A 20,227-nucleotide genomic window follows, 5' to 3' on the forward strand; every position below is an offset into this window, starting at 1 on the left:
TTCCCGAGTCATAATTTGGACGTCTCAAGTTTGACTCTCACGTAACACAAAAAAATATCTGAATTTATATGATATGCGTGGTTTGCGAGCAATTGTATCAAATTTTATGAGGTTGAAATAAATTCCCATTTCTTAAATAAATAAATACTATTACTTTGGAGCTGGGGTCATCTATAGTGATATTGTTCCGTGTTGGACAAATTTCAACCTTCGCACGTGTGAACTGAAATCCGTCCGATGTGACAGCACCACTGTGCCACAACAGAGTAGAAAGACAAAAATAACAGCAAAGAACAAAAAAGAAATAAAAAAAAAAAATTACATTCCATGATATATGGTAAATGAGATTAGTCAGATCTCGCAATGGTTTCCACCAATTGATCTTAAGATTACATATCCAAAAACTTGATGCGTTGGGTATTTATGAAACATATGTAATTATACATGAGGACAAAGTGAAAATATAGTAAAATGGAGGGGCACCAACACAAAGCCCCCCAAAGTAAAGGGATGGAAGAGAAATATTTAACCATCAGCATGGAATGACAGGGCATCAAACAAAGCTTTGTTATATATTCCCACTGCCACCAACTGTTGGGAATCTTGTGTTTGGAGTGCTTGCTTTGCTTGTTCAACTTCTAACTTTTATATTCGAAAGGAGCAGGCTGACCTTTGACTCACCCGAGTTGGGTGACTCAGCTGAGTTACAATTAAGTGACTCACCATGAGACCTATACTTGCTCATTTCATTCTAATGTGTCAGCCAATACATCCCTTATTAGCAGCTTTCTTTCTGAAATATCATCATGAACTTTTGCATGATGTGATGCACATATTATGGTGGTGGTGGGGCTATTCTTTTGCTTTTTGGTGTTTTTTCTTTTCCTGTTCAGGAAAATAAGGCTATGAAAAATGTTGGTCCAAATTGGAAATCGAACTCTTTCAACTATACAATTTTCCATCTCTGTTACAATTTCTCCAATTGACGGACGATGATCTTCCTCTAACAACACACAACGTGATGCGATATGTAACATACTTTGTATCGTGCTCTCCATATACGATGGTAAGGCAAGTCTTTTGTCACAAATGTCCGACATTCGATGCTCTTCAATCAACTGCAATACCCATTCGACAATAGAAGCGGGTTCTCTAGAAACCTCGATCACTTTCGTACAACTAATGATCTCAAGCAACACTACCCCAAAGCTAAACACATCATTTTTCGTGCTTAATTTGCATGGTGTGGTGTAACAAGGGTCCAAGTACCCGATAGTACCGGCGGGTTGACTCACCGAGTCAACTCGCTCACTTGCACAACTTTGTCTCAGAGCAAGCCCGAAATCTCCCAACTTGGCGTTCCAGTTCGAATCAAACAAAATGTTGGCAGACTTGATGTCCCGGTGGATTATCACTGGCTTGGCCTCGTGCAGCAACTGCACTCCCCGAGCTACTTGGACGGCAATCTCGACTCGTTTAGGCCACGGTGGTGGTGGAAATGCAACATGGAGCAAGTCATGAAGTGTGCCATTAGGCATGAGCTCCATGACCAAGACTCTCTTCCTGGCCGAGTCATGACTCGTTCCGAGAAAGTTGATGAGATATGGATTCTGAGGTAGAGATGACAACACACATATTTCGTTTTCGAGCTTGGAGTTGTCCTGAAGCTTTTCAAGGCCTAAGGATGGCTTCTTGACCGCGACGAGCTTGCCGTCTTTGAGAACTCCTTTGTAGATGCATCCGTGGCTTCCTTTACCGATGAGTCGTGAAGAAGAGAAGTTTTCGGTTGCTTCTTCGAGTTCTTCATATTTGAACTCATTCACCATAACCATATCTACCTTCTTCTTCTTGTTTAGAATGAAAGTTTGAGTTGTTTGTGATAACTCAAGTGATGAGAATGGTCATGTTTATGTGAAGGGACAGTACTGTAGTGCTTTGATATGAGTTTTCAGTATCAAAAAGAGATTTGTAGAACCCCAGAGAATAAAGGAGGTTTAGTGCTTGGGAGACAAGAAAAATAAACTAAGTTAGAAAAGAGTGGGTAGCGAAAAGGAAAGGTGAGTAGATGAAGAAAAAGAAAGTGTAGGTGCTAGCTAAATAAAGGCAATTTAAAGGTTGGTCTGACTAGATCATGAGATTCTCTTCTCCATTAGCTGCTTAGTGAGCCCTCATTTATGCCTTTTTTTTTTTTTTTGTTGGGAGCTAGCTAGACCACTAGTTGGGGTCCTTGGGGTGCCAACTACAGCTTGGTCCATGTTGATTAGAATATATATATATATATATATATATACACACGCGCGATATATACGGTAAATGATTATGAATATATTGAAGTTATTGAGAATAGAAGTTAGGGGAAATAAATTATTATTATTATTTTGAACATCGCTATTTTGACTTAAATGTTGGTAATTGAATTGTTTTTATCCTCCCGGAGCATAATCGTAATACTATTAGAAAGACTCGAACTCTTTTGCCTTTTTTGATTGATCAGGAAACTAGTCCAGGCAATTAAGTGTATCAAGAGAATAAGAAATTTTATATTTACATTATTTTGCTGTTAAAATACAGATATATACAACACATGCACATAAGAATCCATAGCAAGGTTTATCTTTTGATACTATCTCCTATTTAATTTTCATGTCTTAAATTCTCTCTATATATAAACTCTTATTTTGATCATTTTCTTATGTATTAATTTATTTGGGGAGCAATTTATTAGTGAAATAATTAAAAATTATTTAGAAACAAACCATTTTTGCTTAAATAATGTCAAAGGTAAGGCCTACATCTAGGCAGCCACTTTCAACACTGTCAATTATTGGAGACCACAGTAGGCACGAAATAATTACACTGCATTTTATTTTTATTTTTTTCAGTTTGAATCTTTATTGGATGATACACACTGTACCACGTCACCAATAATTGGTATTGTATGATAAAATGTAATAATTAATTTATCTAAACAAATAATACCCATTTCGGTACTCATGAATTTTTTACTGTTAGATCATATTGTATATAATTTTAGGGCTTAGGCTATACGTATATAATTTGTCCATCACTCCGTTACTCTAACTTGATCAATAGGCATCTAACCTATTTCTCACCCCTCTCTCTATATATAGGTGCTTTATGTACGTGATATACTATTCAATTCAATACAATATATAATTCCCGAAGGTCTGATCATATTATTGTTGCTACAATCAATCAATTAGGCACTTCTATAAATGTTAGAAATTAGTAGTTGTCAGCTAATTAACTGAAAAACTTCTTGTCAATGTAAAAATAAATAATTAACTTTATTAAGTGAAGAACAATAACCTTAAGCACATCAATGAAATATCATTTTAATTTGAAAAATAATTTAGAAGTTAGCTTGGAAACCTGTATTAAAAATAAAAAAAATAAAAAATAAATAAAAATAAATAAAAAAAAGATGAATTTGCTGGGCCTTTTATGTAGTAGGCTTCTGGGCTGGACCATTAATGTATCTCATCAATAAGTAATTGACAAAACTAAAGCCCAATAGGTAGTCCAATAAAAGACCATTTATAAACCCACACAATATAGGGCCAGCGTCTAGACCACAAAATATTATAGGAGCACATGTATGTTGGGTTGGACTGGACATGCACTTGTATCTAGAAGTTATTTTGTTCCTTATATTCATAATTTTTTTTGAGTAATGTTAGATATCTACAAATATTTTTTGTAACGAGTATTTACAATTTTTTTTCTTTTTCTTTTTGTGAGTAATGGTTCTTTTCTCTCTTTTTTCTCGAGTTTAGATGAGCTTATACGTAATGCAAGATCAGTTCTATTTTATATCCCCTTAATCACATATAATGGAGTATTATTTAGTGGTCTAGTTGGTAGAGCGCTCAGCTCCCTAAATGGGTATGCTTGTGTTCAACTACCCTCCCCCCTTATTTGAGAGGATAATATACATTTATCGTGCTTATCCTTTTGAGATTGTTATATAAAGTCATTGTAAGTCTTATTTCAAAGTGTAACCAAAATTTTCCAATCATATAGCGCGGCATAATAGTATTGTTATATGCAATTTTAACTATTTACAATTGTTCGTTGAGACTCATTGGTCATACGAAACAAGCCTGCATCTTACCATAGACTCATACTGGCACGGACCCAATTCTGGACTACGCCCTCACTGGATTTTTCCTAATTTACATTATTAACTATAATTTTAGTTAAATTTTTTAAAATGCCCCCTCAATTTTCTAAAATGCCCCCTCCACATTTTTACTTCACTGAATTTTTTTTAATTTATATTATTATCTAAAATTTTAAAAATACCCCCACTCAAATTTTAAAATGCCCCACTTAACAATTTTTTTTCTATAATTTTTTTTTATTCTTCGACAATGCCCTCCTCAAAAAAAATTCGCCAATCCGTCAATGCTCATATATGCACATTCACTTAATTGTTTTTTTTAACGGAATTGAACTTTCAATTTTCACTTTAAAAAGAAACAAGTCGTATTTGTTACTGTATATATTTTTTCTTTTTTCTGGGGGTTAAAATTTTAATCCACTTGTTGTTACAGGCATCTTTCACTTTCACATTTCTTAATATGACGTGTACGTCAATGGTTGAATCCCAAATTAATGAATCAATTAGATGGCAATTACAACCTTATTTTGACTTGATGATAAAATATGTTCTCACTTTAGAATAATCAATAGTACAAGTTTGCACAGCATCATTTGACACAGAACAATGATGAAAAGTACAATCATTACTGCCTACATATTTTTAAGTGGGATCCAAGAGAAGAAATTGGATTTGTCTTCACCTGTCTTAAAAATACTGTGGTAAATGACAGTAAAAATTCATTTTTTTCACCGTAATTCAAATTTAAACAATGCTACGCAAAGTAAAAAAAAATAATAATAACTAAATAATGCCAGAACGACCAATAATTATTTAATAATTTAAACATATTAAATTTAAAACTATTTTTTTTTCTAATTTTAATTTTTAAAAATTAATATTTTCAAACACTAACAATAGTAAATTTTGATTTTCACATAATATCATACCTTCGAGGATGAGGAAACACGTGATGGGCACGTGCGGTAAAATTCATAGCCATAATCTCCTACATTACTACTTATAATCATTGCTTCACCCACTACACGACCGTCCTGTCAATGACGTCCCCAGGATCCTCTTTTGACTCTTTCTCCCTCTAAAATTCTAACTTTCTCTCTCTAATTTTGTGAAAGAAAGAGACTGTTTTTACCTGCACCGTACTTCTTTCATTTTCCCGCCATGAAATAGCAGCTGAAATGGTGACAGTCAATAACTCCAGCATGTTGGAAAAAAAAAAAAAGCAATGGAAAAAAAAATAATAAAATAACTCCAGCATGTTCATGTACTTTGTATGTGGATGAGAAAAAAATACAAAAATAACAATAAGACCATATTAGTTTTTATAATGTTAATATTGCCCAAAATGTTTCCAGGTCATTTAAAATACTGCCCTCTTTTTCTATTTGGGGGCACATTTTACACATTTCTAGTGAACTTGCTTACTTATTGTAATATTTATAAAATTATAGTATTAAATATGACCAAACTAAATAAAATTAAACGTATTGCCGAGTTTATCAATCTTAACCTTTTACCAATTTTCAAAGCATAATTGATATTATCAACACTGAATCACAATATTAACAAATAAACATAAATCAGAGTATCAGAACAAATAAGATGGTGAAAGAAGATGATATTGCCTGAGTTGATCTTTAGCTAAAATAAGATAGAAATGGAGAATCAAAAGAAGTCTGAAATGGAGTTGTGTTTTTCTATTTAGTTGAGTCTCGGTTTCGGTAGCGAAAAATTCAAGTAAAAGTCCTAACTACAACTTCAGTTTGATAATGAATAACAAATAATCAAGGTAGGTGAGTGAGGATTACTTAGAGTGTGTTTTAAATTGGTTAAAATGTGATTAGGGTTCTGATCATCACTCCAACTGATTGCACAAATTAAATTGCACTATGAAAAAGTCCAACGGATTGCACTCTAAAATAAAATTGGTTGCACTTACCCGAACCAAAAAGGAAAGATTTTATTTTGTCAACTTTTAATACTTTTTCAATCTGAATTGGAATGATGTTTTAACCCGAAATTGAAAAGGTTTTCTAATCCTACTAGGCCTCTGTAATATTCTACTATATAAAACTCTAACTCACACACAATTCTACATGGTTTTTATATTGAATATTTCAAAAGACTAGAGAGCCTTTTTGTGTGAATTTCAGAATTTGAATTTTTTTTTTTTTTAGAGCACACACCTATACACTTATGTAGATTAGGTTGTTCATCGTTCAATCAGTGTTTGCATGATTGAATATCCTATTGCTACCTGTTGTCAAACAGATTTGTGTTTCTACTTCAAAATTTATGATATTTACGAAAAGGAAGATAATATCATACTTTAAAGGGATTAAAACATTCAAGGAGTGTTGGTTAATAAAGCAAACGATCCTTCTATAGAAATCAAAAGTACGCCCTAAGTCGAGAGTTGTTGAACGGGGAAGTTATAAAGCCAAGAAAGGTCAACAATTGGTTTTGGTAAGACAAAAGAGTGTGAGCCTATGTCGAAATCCATTGTACTTTGCTTCATAAATAGTGGATCTTTTCGCTCGAAACCGTATGACAATCTCCGATGTATTGTCGATTGTTCGAGGATATCTCCAATTAGATTTCCTCGATAAAATCCCGGTGTCTCTCTAACCTTTGCTTTTTACCTTACTTGCACTTTAAGTTATCACTTTGTAGGTGATTAATTTACTTTTATTTTGGCAAAAATCAAATAAAAGAGTAAGTTGAACCTATTAATCGCCCTCTATAAGTTGTTTATCCATACTATATTCCACAACCATTCTGCATTATACAACTCATAACTATGATTGACAATCTTTATGAAACTATTATCGTGTCAATTAAAGGTGTGAGCTTAATTGTGATATCCATATAATCTAATGATTACAGTAAAATTTTGAATATAGATAATAATCGCATGTGCTTCCGCAAAAAATTGATGAATTTGTCTTCCATTGAGTTAAAAAAAAAAAAAAAAGAAAAAAAAAAAAGGTTCTCTCTTTTAAAATAAGAGAATGGAACATTAGAATTTAATTAAAGGATATTTCTATAAATAATTATTATCATCAGTATTAATATACCGACAAAAGTGAAGATTCACGTTAAAGTAAATCTCATCGTCGAGCTTGTCTTATTCAATGAACGATAAATCGATAGTTGTCTTAGTCACGACTATGATTGAATACTTCCTCGAATAATTAATGAATTTGTCGTCCATTGAGTGAAAAAATAATAATAATAAAAAAAAAAATTAAAAAAAAAATTCTCTCTTTGAAAATAAGAGAATGGAATGTTAGAATTTAATTAAATGATATTTTTATAAATAATTATTATCATCATTATTAATATACTGACAAAAGTGAAAATTCACATATTAAAGTGAATCTCATCGTCGGGGTTGTCTAATTCAATGAACGATAAATTGATCGTCGTCTCAGTCATGATTGTGACTGGCATTCTTTATAAAATAATTTTCGTGTCAGTTAAATGGCGGTTTGAGTTTAATTGTCAGATCCATATAATTCAATGATTGTAGCAAAATTGAATATAAATAATAAGATGCATGTACTTTCCTGGACAATTAATGAACTTGTTGTCTATTGAGTAAAAAAAAAAAAAAGGTTCTCTCTATTAAAATAAGGGAATGGACTGCTAGAATATAATTAAAGGATATTTGTATAAATAATAATTATCATCATTATTAATATACCGACAAAAGTGAAGATTCACGTATTAAAGTGAATCTCATCGTCGGGCTTGTCTTATTCAATGAACAATAAATTGATAATCGTCTCAGTCACGACTGTTATTGACATTCTTTATGAAATAATTATCGTGTTAGTTAAATAGTGGGAGTTTAATTGTGAGATCCATATAATTCAACGATTTCAACAAAATTTTGAATATAGATAATAAGATGCATGTACTTCCTCAGACAATTAATGAATTTGTCGTCTATTCAGTGAAAAATAAAAAATTAAAAAAAGAAGTTAACTTTTTTAAAATAAGGGAATGGAATGTTATAATTTAATTAAAGGATATTTCTATAAATAATAATTATCATCATTATCAATATACCGACAAAAGTGAAGATTCACATATTAATTAAAGTGAATCTTATCATCGGGCTTGTTTTATTCAATGAACAATAAATTGATAATCATCTAAGTCACGACTGTGATTGACATTTTTTATGAAATAATTATCGTGTCAGTTAGATGGTTGGTGTGAATTTAATTGTGAAATCCATATAATTCAATGATTGTAGCAAAAATTTGAATATAAATAATAAGATGTATGTACTTCCCCGGACAATTGTGCTGCGTTTGGTGTGTAGGAATGGAATGGTTACTCCAACCATTCATTTGTTTGGTATTCAATTTAAAGTGAAAATGGACATTCCATTAAAATGAAAATCCATTTCACTATTTAATCTATGGAATATTATCAAGTAATTTTTTTAAAAAATTCAAATTTCCAAAAAACCCTTATATTTCAAGTCCAAAAATCACCAACACCGCCACCACTATCACCACCACTATCTTTCACCACAACCACCACCGCCACCTCAATTGTTTTCCACCATCGCCACTGTCATCGTCACCATTGTTGCACCTTCAACCACCACCGACTTCCGGCCACCATTACCACCAACCATAACCACTTTCATTGCATTCCACTACCGTCATTGCCACCACAACTGTCACCATTACCGCCACCACTACCACTGCCATATTCCACTTACACCACTACCGCATTCCACCACTCCCACTGCTACCACTGTCGACGCCTTTCAACACCACCACCACACCGCTATCGCCACCACAACCACCACCGACTCCACCACCGCCATTGTTTTCTACCATGGCCACCTCCATCGGCACCGCCTTCCCCCACTACCGCCACCTCCAGTGCCTTCCAATACTGCCACCACCACCTTCACCACTATCGCCTTCCACCAACATCACACCATTGCCATCGCCATTTACTTCCACCATCATCATCTATACCATTAACACTTGACATAACTACTACCAGCCCTTCCACCACCACCACCACTACTATTGCCTTCTGCCACTACCGCCGCCGCCTTCCAACACCACTATCGCTTTTTACCTTCACCACCATCTACCATCGCCATAATTTATTTGTCAGTAATAAGGTATTTTGAAGAATTCCATTCTAAATTTTAAATTGGTCCAACCAAAAAATAAACTGGTTAGTATCATTCTATTCCTATGTGTTTCATATTTGCAACCAAATAATAAAATAAGAATGTGCATTCCTTTCCATTCTCATTCTATTCCCACTTACATTTCATTCCATTCATGCACACCAAATGCATGCTTAATGTATTTGTAGTCTATTTAGTGAAAAATAAAAAGTTCTCTCTTTTGAAATAAGGGAATGGAATGTTAGAATTAATTAAAGGATATTTCCATAAATAATTATTATCATCATTATTAATATATACCGTCAAAAGTACAGATTCACGTATTAAAGTGAATCTTATCGCTGGGCTTGTCTTATTCAATGAACAATAAATTGATAGTCATCTCAGTCACGATTGTAATTGACATTCTTTGTGAAATAATTATCGTGTCACTTAAATGGTGGGAGTTTAATTGTGAGATCAAAATTTTAAATATAGATAATAAGATGCATGTACTTCCTCGGACAATTAATGAATTTGTCGTCTTTTGAGTGAAAAATAAAAAATAAAAAAGTTCTGTCTTTTAAAATAAGGGAACGGAATGTTAGAATTTAATTAAAGGATATTTCTATAAATAATAATTATTATCATTTTTGATATACGCCAAAAGTAAAGATTCACATATTAAATTGAGTCTCATCGTTGGGCTTGTTTAATTCAATAAACGATAAATTGTCTCAGTCATGACTGTGATTGACATTCTTTATGAAATAATTATCATGTCAATTAAATGGTATGCGTTTAATTGTGAAATCCATATAATTCAACAAATGCAACAAAATTTTGAATATAGATAATAAGATGCATGTACTTCCCCGGACAATATATTTATGAATTTGTTGTCTATTGAGGAAAAAATAAAAAAGTTCTCTCTTTTAAAATAAGGGAATGGAATGTTAGAAATTAATTAAAAGATATTTCTATAAATAATTATTATCATCATTGTTAATATACCAACAAAAAAAAATTAAGATTGATATATTAAAGTGAATCTCATCGCCGGGCTTATCTTATTCAATGAACGATAAATTGATAGTCGTCTCAGACGCAACTGTGATTGACATTCTTTATAAAATAGTTATCATGTCAGTTAAATGGTGGGAGTTTAACTGGGAGATCCATATAATTCAATGATTCCAACAAAATTTTGAATATAGATAATAAGATGCATGTACTTCCTCGGACAATTAATGAATATGTAGTCTATATATTGAGTGAAAAATAAATAAAAATTAAAAATTAATCTCTTTTAAAATAAGGGAATGAAATGTTAGAATTTAATTAAAGGATTTTTCTATAAAGAATAATTATCATCATTATTAATATACCAACAAATGTGAAGATTCACATATTAAAGTGAATCTCATCGTCGAGCTTGTCTTATTCAATAAACGATAAATTGATAGTTGTCTGATTGATATTCTTTATGAAATAATTATCGTGTTAGTTAAATGGTGTGAGTTTAATTGTGAGATTCATATAATTCAATGATTGCAACAAAATTTTGAATATAGATAATAAGATGCATGTACTTCCCCTGACAATTAATGAATTTGTCGTTTATTGAGTGATTTTTATTTTTATTTTTTAAAAATGTCCTCTCTTTTAAAATAATGGAATGGAATGTTAGAATTTAATTAAAGGATATTTTTATAAATAATTATTATTATCATTATTAATATACCGACAAAAGTGAAGATTCATATAGTAAAATAATTTGATCTCATTGCCGGGCTTGTCTTATTCAATGAACGATATATTGATAATCATCTCAGTCACGACTGTGATCGACATTCTTTATGAAATCGTTATCGCTTCAGTTAAATAGTGTTAGTTTAATTGTGAGATCCATATAATTCAATGACTGCAACATAATTTTTGAATATAGATAATAAGATGCGTGTACTTTCCCGAACGATTAATGAATTTGTCATCCATTGAGTAAAAAAAAAAGAAAAAAAGTTCTCTCTTTTAAAATAACAGGAATTGACTGATAAAATTTAATTTAAAAATATTTTTATAAATAATAATTATCATCATTATTAATCTTCCGACAAAAGTGAAGTTTCAAATAGTAAAGTGAATTTTATCGTCAGGCTTGTCTTATTTAACTAATGATGAATTGATAATCGTCTTAGTTACGACTGTGATTGAATTTTTGCATGAAATAAATATCGTGTTAATTAAACAGTGTGAGTTTTATTGAGATTCATATAATACAACGATTACATCACAATTTGAAATATAGATAATAAGATGCATGTGTTTTCCCGAAAGATTAATGAATTTGTCATCTAGTGGTAAAAAAAAAATGAAAAAGTTCTCTCTTTTAAAATACGAGAATGGAATGTTAGAATTTAATTAAAGGATATTTATATAAATAATCATTATCATCATTATTGTTGTGTTAATCCAATTGAATGCACTTGAATAATTTTTTTTCATTCCTTTCTATTTTGAGTCCTCTCTTCTATAACATTTAACTTTTTAAAATAATTTTTAACAACTGTATTCCATTTTAAATTAAGTCTTTAATTTTACTTCGTTGTATATATCTAAATCACCTATGCACGTCTATTTTATGTTTTCTTATTTATTTTTTAACACTTCATATAAAATAGTTAAAACAATTCAATAATTTTTTAAAAATAATTATGAAATTGTCAACTCTAACACCGGTTCATATTTATGAGTTATATGAACTTGTTTAACATTATTATTTTTTAACACTTTATTTCTGAAGGGTTGATGGTTCAAGTTTATCAAAAAAGTACAACAGTATGTGCATTATTTTTTTACTAGTATAAGACGATAAGTAAATAAATAAATTTACAGGTGAATTTTAGTTCATAATTATCTCTTTTAGCAAAAATTAGGACGTTTTATCATCACCCAAGATCATAAATTAATTAACCAAATTTTTTTTTTAAACCCTCTTGATAAATCTCACCAAAATAATAATGTCTTTCACCACTTTGAATATACCATATATTGGGCCTTTGTGAGCTCTGAAGAGGCCTCTCGATCGATATTGATAATGATGACCCATAAAACTTTAAAAAAAAAAAAAAATTTAAAAAAAGGTTAAAGTTGGAATGTACCAAAATATAGGGGTTGTAGGGTAAAGAATAGCCTCATTTCCCAATTTTCACTTTTACCGTCCGCTATATATGGGGATTGAAATGAAGAGCACTGAAAAGTCAGGGTCAATAGCAGCTTTTATCATTGATAGAGTAGTTTTTTTCACCATTTACTTTTTTTGGCAAAGAAGGCAAGTACATGGGTGGTGAAGAGAGATTAAAAGGCAAGTCAATGGGAACAGAAAGAAATGAGGATCAGCATTGTATTAGTATCTTTTAAGTGGTATTGATAATGTGACACATACTATCAATTTCAGTACTAAACTGACCAATTAAATTATTGTTTTTTTTTTTTTAATTAGTAGTAGTACACTCCATGACCAAATTGGGGCATTCAATATTTCTGGCAGTCCTGTCACAGTACCATTTTTGAAAGAAAAAAAATTAATTAAATTTTGTTAGTTGGAATGGGATTGGAGAGAGAGAGAGGAAGAGGAAGGGTAAAGGGGGCAATGGAAAGGTCTCTATCAAGAACCCCTTTTTATATGGAGAACCAAACAAAGAGGGTATGATGTATGGAACAGTAATTCCACTGTAACCACTGTCCTTCTCTAGCAGGCACAATACCAAAATTAAAATAGCAATATATCCCTTTGTTGCAGTGTGCAGCCTGCCGTGGAAGGGGAGCTGTGATCCTCTGCGGTGGTGTTCTATGCATTGTATCTCATCGAAAGGATTTCAATATTATTCAATCGGATTTCAATATAATTTCAATTGAACGGATTTTAACATGTGTAAGCCAAAATTCGTTCCGATACAATATAACACATACATAATACCGTAAAGAATTACAATTGTATTAGATGAATTATAATACATGTTAGTCTCGTGCAATACAATCACAAATTATTGCATATTTCCGACGTGATACAAAATTAATATATTTATTTATGTGTTACTTTGTGATTAGTCAGACACTATATAATAATTGAGAGAGATCTTCTTTCTTGTGAGGGATTAAGTATTTTTTATTTGAATAAAATATTATGAGGATGAATGATGATTAGGATGTGGGATGGTTTTGTGTGGTTATTAATTGAATTCGTTATATTTGATGGTTATCCACTCCCACTAATATAGTTATTTATTCCTTTTTCTAGACGGTGGGTCCAGGTGGAACTACCTGGCTGATTAGTGTTGGTGAATTATATTAAAATTTTGTTTATTTGAATTAGAAGAATATCTAATATTCTATGTGAGTATATCAATCAGTATAATTGTGTTAATAATAATAATAATAAATAATTAAAATACATAAACTAATGCATAACTTAATTATTACTCTCTATTGTAGGATTATTCTCCAATCCGTGTATCCTTAAACTCTTTAACTTGGACTCAGAAATTTGAACTCGAGTTGAGTTTGAGTTAGAAAAATTATATTGAAAATTATTTTTTACTTTAAAAATGACACTATTATTCTTAAATTATAAAAATGGATTTTTTTTCCATTAACTAAATAGAAAAAAACCATCACACATTTTTTTCCTTTTTATTTTTGGTGAACAAAGTGGGTCCAAGTGGAATTACCTGGCATGATTAGTGTTGAATTGTTGATTGATTAAACTATCTGTTGATGTTTGAAAATTCATAAAGAATTTCATGATTTGGGCACCCCTACAATGTTTTTCAAAAACTTGGAATCTTTAATAATGAGTGGACAAAAATGTCCTTTTCCAAATTTAGTTGAGCCTTATCTCATCTTTGTTTGATTTACAGCAAATCTGACTTGCTTGATTCATAAACTTTTATGCTCGCATGGAGGAACATACTTTTATTATTTAAATCTAGTTAAATCATGTTTGTTATTCTTCCATAAAAAGAAGTAAATAAAATAAGAGCCATATAATAATAATAAACTTTTAAGGAAGTGTTTTATTGCTTGGCTAATAAAAATAAATAAATATATTTTTTTAAAAAATAATTATTTAAATTTGTATAGCATGAGAGTAACAACTTCAATTGAATGCACCAACTTGTTTGTGGAATTAATGCATGACACAACATTAATAATAATAAATTAATAATAATAAAACATTATAGTTATCACTTATCAGATGATAGAACATGTTTGAGTGTTAATTGCAATTTAAATTAATAGTACTGCATGCACCACCAACATTGAACAGTTACCTTATAAGTGGAATGCCAAGAACCACTACATGGACCTAACTTAATTACATCAGTGGTTAGTTCTTGTTTTAAATTAAGATACGAAACATTCAATCCAAATTTGACCTAATTTATGAAAAAATATTGATTATATGATTAAAGTAAACTAAACAATAACTTCGAGTTACATGTGAATTCGACTTCTTAACAATAACTCGACATATTTAAGTTTAGCAATTTAAAATTCAAATTTGGTTTAAACTTTCAAAAATTTTGTTCCCCAAATCAACCCACCCTTTGCCCTCTTTCAATTTCGAGGGACAATAAATAAATAAATAAATATAATAAAAAAGTATGTATTGTATAAGGAAATAGTAGGGTGTAACTTCATTAATGAAATTTATGACTATAAATAGAGTGAAATAATGAAAGAGATAATTCATATATAATAGTTAGGTTAAATAAAAACTTATTGAATAAATTAAAGTTTTTCTTTTTTAGTAAATTGGTATTATTGAATAAAGAAATTATAATTTAATTGAATAAGTGAAGATTCCTAACTAGTCACCTTCAACTTTCTTGTAATGTTGTTGCTCTCTTCTCATGAGTGAGTCCAAATTTGTCTTTTCACGACCTTGCCCTAAAATTTGCCAACAAACTTAAAAGGGGAAATAAAAGAAAGAATAAATTTAACAAAGAAAAGAGTGGGGTTGGGTTGGGATGAGCTGTCCCGGTGCATTAGATGCTTTTATCTGATGTTTAGCTGCGCTGTCCATCTGCCACCCTGGACTCTCACAACCCCTCTCTTTGTTCACCACATAACAAGTGTCCAAACCACACACCATTTCTTTCTTCTTCTGCCACAACAAAACTTACTTTGGTTTTAGAGGGAAAATGTTCATTTCAATGTCAATTTTGATAAATTCAAAGTTTTAAAATCATTTTGAATTAGGGTTTCATAAAATTAAAAGGGAATGTATATCTAGATATATACATATATATGTGTATATATATTCTGCAGATTCTGGTCTGCTGCAACTGTAGCTATCCCAGAACAGTAATTTGTGTGTGTGTGTGAGTGAGAGAGGGTGTGATGGTAAATAATAAAAAATATGTACTAGTACTATTTCTTGGCTTCGGTGGTAAAGTTTGAATTTTTTGGGTATGATTTTTGAAAACGGGGATACCAATTTTCAAAAGACGATATTACCCCGATGGTAGGACAAAACATCCGGGTTGACGAAGGGTAATTGTGGAATTTCATGATACACTAGATGGATATATATTGAGGGGGTGTAAAACAGTACAAATAGAAAGGCCATTGTTTTTACATTCCTTTGCGAGAGACCCCACGAGTGGGCTTCTGCTATACTTACCCTCCAAAGGTCCCCCACCTGCAGCCCTACCTTCAAACTTGTTTCTCTCTCCCCTCTTTCTCTCACTAGAGGTTGAAGGGGAAGGAAAGACAACAGTCAATCAGTAACCAAAGAAACCCCACGAACTCTTAGTCCTAGTTTGGCCCAGACCTGCAAGAGTTAAAAGGGTTTTTCTCTCTCTATCTTCTACCCCTCTCTCTCTCTCTCTAACTTTCTCACTCTATCAAGAACAAAGGAGGAGGAAGAGAGAGATGGGGGTTGACGATGATGATCAATCATGAGAGAGAACGAAAAGGGTCCAAAGAAGGGTCAGCTTTGAACTAACCCACAAACAAAAACAACTCATGAAAAAACCCTTCCCCACACATGGAACTAACAGATTCTCAGATCAATAAACCAAACACCACCGCCACTTCACAGCCCCACCACACCCACCACCACCATAACCAACATCAGCAATTACAGCAACAAAAACACTCTTCTCCTTCTCCTTCTCCTTCTTCTTCTCAACAGATTGTGCTCCCTTTCGATGGTCGCTCGGTGCCTCCTCATCTCATAGGTTCCATCTCCATCCAAGCTGGCCTCACTGGTGGTGGCGGCGGAAGCGGTGGAGCTCATGGCGGTGGCGGAAGTGGGTCTTCTTCCATTTCACCATCCACCTCATCTACAACTGGTTCAGCCCCTTCAACCATCGCGCCACCGCCGCAGCTGGTGGATGCCTCCCTCGCCATCGCCACCAGACCTGAATCAGCTCGATCTGGTCTCCCGGCCGATCCCACCAAGAAGAATAATCAACAGAGCCTAACAATTGCTACAAGTGCTCCAAAACGGACTACAAAAGACCGACACACCAAGGTGGACGGCCGTGGGCGACGTATTCGAATGCCGGCAACCTGCGCAGCCCGCGTCTTCCAATTGACCCGCGAACTAGGCCACAAGTCCGACGGCGAGACCATCGAGTGGCTCCTACAGCAGGCGGAGCCTGCCATCATCGCTGCCACAGGAACCGGTACAATTCCGGCCAACTTCTCCACCCTAAACGTCTCCCTCCGTAGCAGCGGATCCACCATCTCGGCACCACCATCAAAATCCGCACCACACTCCTTTCACGGCGCTTTGGCTCTGACCCACCATCCATACGAAGAAAATTTCTCTCACATGTTAGGGTTTCACCACCAACAGCATCAGCATCAGCATCCACAATCCCATCTTCTCACGGCGGAGCAGATTGAGGAAGCACTACCTAGCGGCGGAGATCGTGGCGGCGATACGACCGAGAACTATTTGAGAAAACGATTCAGGGAAGATTTGTTCAAAGACGAACCCCAATCCCAACAACAATCTAGAGGTGAGGCATCAGCTGATGACTCCACTTCACCATCTAGCAAGCAATTCAAAAGCACAGCACAAGAAACTGGAGGGCCGTCATCCAGTAATATGCTCCGACACACAAATATGATGCCGGCGACTGCCATGTGGGCAGTGGCTCCGGCACATAACAGCACTGGATCTGCCTCCACATTCTGGATGATGCCCGTCACTGCTCCTGGTGCAGCGAGCAATGCCCAGCCATTCATGGGAACATCCGGGAATAACCTATCTGAATCACAAATGTGGCATTTTCCGACCTCGAGTGGCAACACACTCCAAGCGCCATTGCAGTTCATGCCGAGGTTTAACATGCCGGGTGGGCTTGAATTTCAAGGGGGGCGAGCGAGTCCGTTGCAATTGGGTTCAATGTTGATGCAACAGCAGCAGCACCAACAGCCATCACAGCATCTTGGGTTGGGCATGGGCGAGACCAATTTGGGCATGTTGGCTGCACTCAATGCTTATTCATCAAGGGCTGGTTTGAATATGAACTCCGAGCAAAATCATCCATTAGAGCATCATCAGCACCAGAATCAAGCCAATGATAGTGGGGATGATGACCCAAATAGCTCTCAGTGATCGTTTGTATGTACACACAACCACATCATATATATATATATATCAATTATACATTTGCTATCTTGAATTAGCTTTGATGATTTTTTTTTTTGGATTTGTTGTTTTGCAGATTTGGAAGTTGGATTTGTAATGAGTATAGTGCTTGAGTGTTTGATGAATGAAAAAGCATATATATAGAGAGAAAGGTACTTAATTAGTTCTCATTTCAATTCCGTTTGTTAATTTATTTTTGCTTTTTTTGGGATTTTTTTTTTTTTTTTTTTCCTAGATTGTTGTGGAGGATTTGAGATGTAATTTGTTAGTCTGGTTCAAATGGACTAAAGTGAGAAGAGAGAGATTGTATAGGAGGATACTGGTTTGTTTTTAGTGCTATATATAATTTGCTTTGTTTGTATGACCAGAAACTTAAATGAGAAACAAGCAATGAGAGATTAATACTCCATAGTTTTATGATATACATTTATTCTTCTCTTTGCAAAATGATTAAGAGACCATCTTTTTCTCATGGATGGAAAGAGAGTGAAGATGAACAAGACTAAGGTTTTTACTTTCTATCTTCACTTTGGTCCATGAGAGATGCACAACAGAAGCTCTCTCTCTCTCTCTCTCTCTCTATTCTTGTATACTACTATAAGTTAACTATCTTACACTTTCTTTTTTTAATTTTTTTAATTTTAGAGCAACCCCATTTCTCCTGAATATCTTCCTATTTTTAAGGGAGTTTATTGTACTTAAATTTTGTTAATTGCTTTGTCTAGGTCTCAATATTAAATGTCCAAGAATAAAACAAGATATAATAATAAAAGGCTTTTATTCATTTTCCATTAAGTCTCTGGATTTGGTGGTTTCCAATGCTTTTATTATTATTAATTTTTTTTTTTTTCCATGTGAATCTTAATTTAGTGATTTACAATATAAATAAAAACTTTTAAATGGAGAGAGAGAGCGTGAGAGGGGTATTTTAGCTAAGTGTCACATTCTCTTTCCCACTGAGCATTCACACATTGAGAGTGACTTGTGTTTTTGACATGTACAGTCAATTCAGATGTCTTTCTCGTTTTCATTGCTTAATCATTTTCCACATTATATTATGGGCGGAGGTTTTGCATTGGAATTCGGATTTTTAAATTTTTATTTATTTTTAATAAAATAAATGAATTTATATGGCCAATTTAATATATTATATCAATTTTTTATAATATTATTATATTTTTATTTAATATTTTCGTATTCTTGAATTACTGTTGTTACGTGAACATTGCAACTATATATGCGGTGGAAGAGAATTTTTTGTACCCGTCCTCCCCAATTTCTTACTGTTTATGCTTGACCCCACAAACTTTTTATATTTGAAAAAATATCCATTTGGTTGTTAAATTGTACGACCATATATGAGTACATTTCATGAAAACATCAAATACTAACATGACGGGTTGAAAAAAGAAATAGATTTAATATTAAAAAAATATCATTCTTGATTTTTAATATTTTTCTATTCCAATAGAGACAAACATGATGAATAAATAATGTTCATTTTAATATTAGTGACCGTGGAGAAAAAATCAAACCGAAATAAAAAATAACACTCAAGTTCAATTTGATGTCAAAACCCTCTGTTTGTTACTCATTTTCACATTGTAGTGGACAAAAACCAGACTTTCACCCAATGTTAATAAATATTATAAAAACAAATTAAGAATGTGCTTGGGACATTAAACTAATAATTATCATATCCACTGATCTTATGTTTGGATATATTTATTTTTAAAAATATGATTGGCATTTCGAAAATAGAAGGACAAAAATAAAATTGTGGTAATTTAAATCATTCCGCGATTGTTGGATGCATGACATTTAGTCAGATTATTACTCTAAGTTTTGTATAATTAAATTAAATTATGTTATGTGAGTATGTAACTGTGTTTTTTGTGGATAAAAATAAATGTACGGAGTAATATATTTTGATTCTAATTTTGGATTTTTAAAAAAAAAAAAAAAGAAAAAGAAAAAGAAAAAACCTCAAATAAAAATACATAGGAGTACATTATATGGTACTACCGTTTTGAGAAACGACAGGAGAGGAGACCATCATCACGAGTTGTTCTGTAAAAGCAGATGGACGGTCTGATTCTTCTATTTGGTCGACTGCTGGTCACGGATGTAATAGTGTGTATGCGTGTGTGTGTGTGTGTGTGTGTGTATTGGCGGGTACAGTTTTTGGTCTACAGCCTCTACACTTGGTCACGGATGTAACAGAACATCCTCCATTGTCCATCGTTGATCTTGTTTAAATGGT

General features: G+C 32.9%; 2 protein-coding genes across 2 annotated transcripts; one reads left to right on the forward strand and one right to left on the reverse strand.

Annotated features, from left to right (window-relative positions):
- Positions 1-111: 111 nt before the first annotated feature.
- LOC132294382 (serine/threonine-protein kinase-like protein At5g23170) lies at positions 112-2,035 on the reverse strand. The gene has a single exon (XM_059792215.1). It carries the CDS (start codon positions 1,830-1,832, stop codon positions 747-749), a length of 1,086 nt encoding a protein of 361 aa, XP_059648198.1. The 5' UTR covers positions 1,833-2,035; the 3' UTR covers positions 112-746.
- A 13,940-nt stretch (positions 2,036-15,975) lies between these two features.
- LOC132294384 (transcription factor TCP8) lies at positions 15,976-18,386 on the forward strand. Its single transcript, XM_059792216.1, has 2 exons — positions 15,976-17,937; positions 18,041-18,386. The coding sequence occupies exon 1, from the start codon at positions 16,348-16,350 to the stop codon at positions 17,929-17,931; it is 1,584 nt and encodes a 527-aa protein (XP_059648199.1). The 5' UTR covers positions 15,976-16,347; the 3' UTR covers positions 17,932-17,937; positions 18,041-18,386.
- Positions 18,387-20,227: the final 1,841 nt, after the last annotated feature.

This window comes from Cornus florida, unplaced genomic scaffold (genome assembly GCF_030987335.1).
Source record: "Cornus florida cultivar Cherokee Brave unplaced genomic scaffold, ASM3098733v1 CherokeeBrave_3.0.0_Hap2_Chr02, whole genome shotgun sequence".
NCBI lineage: Eukaryota > Viridiplantae > Streptophyta > Magnoliopsida > Cornales > Cornaceae > Cornus > Cornus florida.

Bases quoted from the DNA above. Each gene is read 5' to 3' on its own strand.
- LOC132294382 (XM_059792215.1), bottom strand. From the start codon at position 1,832: ATGGTTATGGTGAATGAGTTCAAATATGAAGAACTCGAAGAAGCAACC.
- LOC132294384 (XM_059792216.1), top strand. From the start codon at position 16,348: ATGGAACTAACAGATTCTCAGATCAATAAACCAAACACCACCGCCACT.